At 39.1% G+C, this 8,173-nt stretch overlaps 1 protein-coding gene across 1 annotated transcript in view; it reads left to right on the top strand.

The window, feature by feature from the left end:
- Positions 1-5,178, top strand: part of myo3a (myosin IIIA) — a 103,606-nt gene extending 98,428 nt beyond the window's left edge. Inside the window, exons 35-36 of the mRNA XM_049565300.1 lie at positions 2,074-2,319; positions 4,572-5,178. Coding sequence (XP_049421257.1) covers positions 2,074-2,319; positions 4,572-4,686 — 361 coding nt within the window. The 3' untranslated portion in view covers positions 4,687-5,178. The remainder of the gene's footprint in view (positions 1-2,073; positions 2,320-4,571) is intronic.
- The last annotated feature ends 2,995 nt before the right edge of the window (positions 5,179-8,173 follow it).

The raw sequence follows: 8,173 nt of genomic DNA on the forward strand, positions 1-8,173 counted from the left end.
TGGGCAGGAAACAAAGCATGTCTGTTGTGAAAATTAACAAAAAGGCCATTACAAGATTGTACATATTGACTACACAACAGCAACAACAAGATGTTGCAACATTAAGGTGCCACAAATTCCACAAGTAGGTCAATAGGCACCAACAAAGACACAGAGAATGTGGATTTGAAAAAGCACACTGGGCACACTGAAAACATAAAGATTAAACCTCATTTTTTTGAGTATATGGTTAGACCCAAGTTTAGACCCAAGTCTAACCATATCTGCTCAGTTTTTGAAGTTTTAATAAAAGTATTTGTTCAGATGTCGAAGTAGAACCAAACAGCACCAAGTCATTTGTCAGTGTTTTACAGATCAGAGAGCAAACATGGTTAGACCACAGCCACTGAGGCAAACTGGTGTGTCATCTCTGAGAGCGAAGTTAAAATGTCATGAATGAAAACAAAATATCTTGATAATATCTAAATGATTATCAGAGATCAAATAAACACCATTTTCATTTAAAACAAGATCAGAAGAAAGGATTAAGTCAAACATAGTTACAAAAAGTGAATAAAGCAAACATTTTCCTTTCAACAGGAAATCTAGAAACCTGTGCAGTCTGAATGTTCAGCTGTTGAGTATGCAGGATTTTGGCTTGAACCGCATGATAATCTTCACTAGAATAATAAAAAATGTATATTTTCCACCACAAAAATACCTGTCTGCAGCTGTACAATAATAGAAACACTCAGGATTTTCACAAACTCGTGCGTGAAGAACGCCAGCATTAAAATACTACATCAGAAATATTAAATACAATGTATGAAGAGAAAATGTTATATAGACAGTTGGAGTTTCAAGCACATCTATGTCTAGTAATGTATCCAATCATATTTTTCAAGATAAATGATAAATTGTACCTCTGATATCCACTGCCATGTGTATTAAAATGCTTTGTTTAAGTGTGTAAGGATATTTTATAGTCTCTTTGTGAGAAGACACACCTGTGATCTACCAGGTGTTGATTGCAGTCATTTAGGAGTGGTCTATATTAAGCCTCTGTGTTTCCTGCTCTGTAAGAAGTTGGCAAAGGCTGAAATGCATCAGTCTGTTTTTTTCTTTGTTTTAGGTCTCCCTTGTTTCCAAAACTCAAATTATGTTTTCTTTTTTTGTTTGTCAGTGCATGTTAAGGCTGAACTGGTTCCTCAACGTTCCTAAATGGAAATGAAATCTTTTGGGGGCTGTTCTGAATCACATGTAGTTGCTATTTCTGCAAAACCACTTCCTATGATATGCAACCTACATTTTACTGCTTAATCTGGACATTACTTTTTAACATTGTGTATCTCAGGACAGTTATCAAGTCAATCACATTTGAAAACAACTCACAATGACCAACACCAGAACAAGAAGCTAAAATCTGAAATATAAGACCAAACAAAATAACAAACATTGACATGAACGCTCACAGCTCATACACACAAGTCAAAAAACAGCCACATTGGGACGATTCAAACTGAGTGAGTAAAGTATGTTTTTAGCCTGGACTTAAAAGAGTCAATGGAGGGGGCAGATTTGATAGGTCTGGGGTCTTGGATAGTCTGGGACTTAAAAAGCAAAGGCGCGTTCATCCCTGAGCTTAAATTCAGATAGCCACCCAGGAGCCAAAAAGCAGCCGACCTGAAGGACCTGGGGGTAGAACGGGTGGCTACAAGGTCTGCAATAAAGGAGAGGGCAGCCTGTTTAAGAATTTTTAGACAAACAGGAGAACCTTAAAATCTTAGTGAATGGAGGGTAGAGTTGGGGGGATGTGGTCCCTCTTTAGGATAACTGTCAGGAGACTAGCTGCAGTGTTCTGGTACAGTTACAGGCATAACAGTGATGACTGACTTATAATCCCAGTGTACATGAAGTTGAAGGCAAGCAAGAGTGTATAAAGGTGTGGATGATTTTGTTTTCATGACCGCCACCACTTCAGACTAGCATTTGGTATGAGTCACCAGACTATATATAAACAATCACCAAAAAAGTGATGCCCAAGTGTCTGATTGTCCTCCTCTCATCCATCCCTTCCTTCTGTTTATGCTCCAGTCCAGGGAAGCTGCTGGATGTGGATGACCACTACTACCGTGAACTGTCCACCAGCAGGTCTGAACCCTGCATCCCCACAGAGGAGACGCCACCCAGCAGCCTGCCCGAGAGACGGCAGTCCATAGAGAGGAGAGGGTCTACAGAGACGAGGCGGTCCACAGAGCAGGAACCAGCTGCTGCCAGCAGACAGACCAGAGAGAGGGCCGTCACTGAACCAGCACCTCCCAAACCTGTCAGTGACAACAGGTACGTTCTTCTCTATGTTTTTGATATACCAAATTACCATCAATGGTCCAGAAAAGAGCAACAACTCAGAGCTCTTTTTTTTGGAAAGCTGCAGAAAAATGGCCGTCATTATCAATATAACCAATGATATCAGCGTCTCTCATGCTTTAAAAGCAGCAGAGAGTTAACTTCCTGTTTTGGAGATTCAGTGCTCTTTTAGGAGCATTCTTTGGACATGAACACAGCACGTTCATATGCGTCTCACACTTTGAACAGTTTGCATCGTGCCTATTTACAGTTAGTCCTGTGCATTGTAGACAAGCCAGCTTGCCAACAGTTTGCAAGGCTGTTGGGTTAAGATGCACGCCCAAAAGAAAAGCCCAAATTTCTGGTTGAAGAAGAAACACACCTACTTTTAGACATCATGAAAGACTTGGATATCGGCAGGTTTTATGCAAAAATATCACAACGCCAACCTTTTCAAGAAGCTGGTTGAAGGAATAGAAGATGGAGGCGGTTGTGGTGTTCACTATCCAAACACTGCTTCCCTCTTTAATAAAAACAGCCACTGATGGGAAAACTTTGAGAAAAATCCTATTTTGACGCAAAGAAGCAAAATGGAACAAGAGCCAGCCGTTCCACTTTTCCATACTTTGACTTGATAAAGGATGTTAGGGCACAATAATCTGAGAACACAAGGCTGCATTTAAACAGGAATATTACTGGAATATTTATCCTTTTCATTAGCCATGTAAACAGCTTAGCAAGAATGCTGTCTTTATCAGAATAAGGGCAAAAACTGAAAGATTTCGTACATGTGAACGTACATGCAGACACTGAAATTCACATTATCATGGTTTCCATTTTTAACGAGGCTCATTTTTTGACTCAAAGGTCCTCTTACTAGCTTTCTGGGACCTTTTTAAACCACACCTCACGGTCCAGGTTGTGAATAACCTCCTTGATTTTTCTCCAGCTGTCTCACTGATTTAAAGGAGCTATATGTAAGAAATCTAAAGCAAATAGTCGTAAAATCCTCCTAATATGTCACAGAGACAAAGGAATAATGTTCATATAACATACTGATCTCACCGACAACAATCGTACAGCCAGAATATTCGCATTTAAACATTTTTACAGTCCGCAAATCATGTTTATGTTTTGAATATGTGTTTTGGCCTGTTGCGCCACCCACCGCCGTCTGCTTCGCAATCTCAGAATCCATCAGCTATCAGTGTGGCAACAATAAGCCTCCAGGGCCAACTATTAATATTTCTGGGTTTTCCGGTGTAGCCAGCAGATGTCTGGGCCAAGACTTCCTCTTTCGCTCATTTAGGCCAATCTCTGTAAACAGATATCTGCATATGAATGCAAGTAAATAATAAATAAAAAGCTAAATCATTGGCACACGATTGCCAATGGGTTCCCAGATTGCATTTCGGCCAGTGCTACTCCACACAGACTGTTTACCTGCCGCTCAAACGTGATTGGTCAATAAGAGACCTGAACTCTTCTGATAATAATTTCCTTTTACTTACAGATTCTGCAGATATCTGTTGATAGAGATTAATGTCTGTGTACACTGACTATATGATACTAGATGCTTCAGTTTGTCTGTAGGGAAACTGCTTGGACTCAGTAAAACTTGCGCTGTACAATCCAATTTTGTTTGCTAAATTAGATTAAAAGGTTGCACACAAAGCAGTGCATTTAAATCATGAGATAAAGTGAGATATAATTAATTTGTCTTTTTAAAAGAAAACTGTTTGTATAGTTTTAATTTGAAAATATCAATTATAATTCCTGACAAATGAAAGACTGCAGATAGATCGCACAACACTGCTGCTGAATGATGGATACAGAGGGAGTGACCTTCATCCTACAGACAGCTGTGAATAGAGTTAAGAATTTTAGCTGGATTGCAATGGAACCATTAGGTACTTGCACCATCAGGATCAGTGTGTCTTTCTTTACAGATTTTTTTTCACGCTTGCATTTCGCATTCCAGCCGTTCAAAATGACAAATCTATGTACTAATTTCATCTGTTTCCCAGTCCTGCCTGGTCACTGCCTCAGACAGCCCGCGCACATGATATATTGTTGCTGAAGATAATAAACAATATGAAATCTTTCCCCTGAATGTGGATCTTTAGATCTCATTTCTCATCCTGTTTTTTTTTTTTTTTTTTTTTTTGGCTTAAATCTTTCAAACCATCTCTTATTGTTTTCCCTTTTTTTCCGTCTATGTGTTTACTGCTCTCTCCTGTCGACAGGCGCTCCGTTCCCAGAATGCCCTCCACAGAGAGTCGGACTGACGACAACCCGTATGACTTCAGACATCTACTGAGGAAGACCTCACAGAGACGAAGGCTCATCAAACAGTACTGATCACACGACTGAACTTTTTTAGCCATTTGGTCCATAATCTGTCAGGATCTGAATGTGGCAGTGTGTTATCATGTGTCATGCTACATGATATGAGTATTTGATTCGTCACAGCTTCTTCATAAACCTTTGAAATGAAACAAATGAAAACTGCATTGATTATAAGTCACCACTGTTCTTATTAATCTAAAAGCAGGACAGGATTAAGTATAATGTAAATAATAAAATGTCATATACTTAAATCTGTAAATGAAGGTTTTATTTATGTCATTAGTAAACTAGACGTTTTTGCTCATGTTTGCTGTATCCATTTCCTCTCTGGTTTGGTAAATATTGTGTTTGAGGTTATATATTTAAACTAGAATTGTGTAAAATATCTAGAGATCGTGTAAATACAAAAGCCATGCTCTTTCACTTGAATACTTTACATTTCAATCCATTTTGAAGGATGTATTTTCTGAAAAAAAAAAAAAAAGCTGCTTCAGTGTTGTCACATTGTAAGAAATGTACATTCTCTCCTCTGCTGTAATCTGTTTTGTTCATTTAAACGTAAAATGTAACAAATTCCTTGTGATGTTTGATTTATCTAACATTTAGCATAGCTGCCCCCATGCAACACGAGTTCATGTGGAAGTGATGTCTCATTACCAACATTTTTTTATTGTCTGTTGTACATATTTCCTCACACAAATCCATTTTAAGAAGGTCACAAAGGAGAAGGTTATGATCTACAAGATGTTCCTCAGTAAATTCTTGTAGATCGAAACGTTGCCTTAAAAGAACAGAGAATTAATTTATAACCTACAGTGTGCAGACCGTCTTTGTGACCTGCAGTGAAGTATCCTTTGTGCATGATTGATCCCTCTCCATTTTCTTATTCCCAGCTCATCAAATACCGCCGCTTTGTCTGTGATCTCTGCGGGAGATACCGATGCACAGAGGCACCTTTTGTGGCGGTATGATACGCACCGCGCAGCTGCAGTTGTTGACACAGAGGGCAATAACTGACCTCTTCAAATACCCCAGCTTTGTCACTGGATGTCCGCGTCAGATACCAACGCACAAAGGCGTCCTTTGTGCACCAGACTGCAGCCAGTAAATAGCAAGAAAGTCCACATAGTAAGGACATGAGGGACGATGGATTGGTCAACAAACTCCAGACTATCACCCGTTGTTCGTTTCCCATGTAAAAACAAAAGTCAATGGAATTATTTCAACGAGCGTGCTAGTATGTGTAGCATGCTATGGGTGTGGTGCAGTACGGTGACACGTGTCCATAGACTGTATCTAAAGATGAATGACGCGTCTTCACTTCCCCTCACTGTACAAAAATGAAGCCAAAATATCCCAGATACGGCCGCTGCAGTCTTCTGCTTGTGACATCATTTAGAGTCTGCGGCCAGTATCGACTTCCCGCCCATACACCTGTCCGACCAATCACGAGCAACGCCATTGATAGCAAGCAATGGCTGTCAATCATACTCTCAATCCTGCTCTTTTCCCATTCAATGACCTAACTTGTGAGAAAAATAAACACTTGAACAAACATCAGAATGGTAAGAACTTCCTAAAATGACAATAACTGTCTTTGGGGAATTTTTTTTTCTGACTTTTACTTGGAGCTTTTAGTCTGGCCCACGTCGTATCGTATCCACTAACATGGAGAGGATGGGCTTTATGACCAGTACTGCAGCCAGCCACCAGGGGGCAATCCAGATGTTTTGGCTTCACTTTTGAGGGCTGTCACATTGTCCATCTTTTTATACAGTCTCTGCATATGTCTCATGATGTATGTCACATGACGTTAGTAACAAACATACTTTTTTTAATCCCAGCCATGATTTTTTTCCAAAATCAACGTGATTTTGTTGCCTAAACTTACAGAAACAAACATAAAATCTAAGTGTTTTACCTTTGCTGTAAGTTTACATTATGCCATAAGACTGTATGCATGTAACAAGCAGAAACTGTACATTTCCTGTGTATTTTAAAAAGACACAATGCATGTAACAAGCATAAATTGACACGCCATCGTATAACGTCCAAAACTGACGCAGGAGGGTAACTCGCATGTCATATTTTCAAAATTAGGTCCACTAACAAAGCGGCAGTATTTGAACACACGATTTCAACTGAAAACACTTTATTCCTTCAGGTCTTTGGTGGTAAAAAAAAAAAAAAAAAAAAAAAAGGTTGAGGATATCAGAGAGAATGAACAGAAGCAGCTGTGTCATGTTGATATCAAACCAGCCCCCTGGTAAATACCTCCTCATGTTTTCTTCCCCATATTGGCCTGAGGATTTCTCTGAGATGCAACCTCTGACCTTTATGTGTGTGACATTTTAAAGGAGAGAACCCCCATGGGGGGTGTTACTGAATCCCCAACAGCATGCTGACTGCACACACTGGCACAAAAAACTACATACAGCCAAAAAAAAAAAACCAACAACAACAACAACAACAAATGTCCAGACAAAACACAGACAGCAACGAACAATGGGGATAGGCTCTAGCCATTTTATGCATCAATTATGAATACCTCAGTCAAGATTTTTTCCCTTGGTATTTTTATTCCTCTTTAGGCATGAAAAACAAAACATAAAAATACGTAAGTACATTGAAATTCATTTTTTCAAACATGGCTTTTTCGGGGAGTTTTTCACATGTCCCATCAGGATGCATTTGAGTTTTCAGCTAAAGTTTATAAACCAATGAATTAAATGACAGATTATAATTTATAGTTTTGCTGTTAAACTAATGTGTTCACATATTTTAACATTTTCTAATACTACCCAGTGTGCTGCAAAAGCATTGAGCCGTACTCCTCAGCCTCTGCTCTCTCTGTTTCTACTCCTCACTCCTGTCTCCTCCACCCTCCCTCATTTTGGTCCTTGCTCCTGGCACCTTAGCTGTAGGAATAAAATGTACAAATTCTGAAAACAGATGAAGTTCCTCTTTGAAGCCAAACAGGCACTGCAGATGACACATTTTTTGTAACTGTGATAACTGTAGTTGAAATATAGTGATGTGTAATGCCCAGTTTAGAGGACAGATTATTACTCTGATTTTTCTCCAGATTTAAAACCAATACTTGGAAATTTTAACAAGTGTATGACTCCATAGATGTTACTAAATTTTATTTACCTGGTATAGAAAGACTGGCGAGATATTCCTGAGCTGCACAACATTTCTTGTGTCTTGTCGGCCATCTTGTTTTTGAGAGATTTGTGTTGCATTTACAAGGACTGGCCAGTGGGTGGCAGTGTATGTCATGACGCACTAGGGTCCACTTTCGGGATGTATACAAAACTATAGCATCAAAATCTGCACACATACAAGAAAATGGCTTTCAAATAGTGACCAGTAGGCTATGTGTGAAAGAAGGCACAAATATTGCTGTTTTTGAAACACTTCATACTTTAAATATTTAACACAGCTATTAATATAAGAAAAACGAATTAAAAATAAATCAGCATAAGGCCTCTGCAGA

Source organism: Epinephelus fuscoguttatus, linkage group LG21 (assembly GCF_011397635.1).
Source record: "Epinephelus fuscoguttatus linkage group LG21, E.fuscoguttatus.final_Chr_v1".
Classification (NCBI taxonomy): domain Eukaryota; kingdom Metazoa; phylum Chordata; class Actinopteri; order Perciformes; family Serranidae; genus Epinephelus; species Epinephelus fuscoguttatus.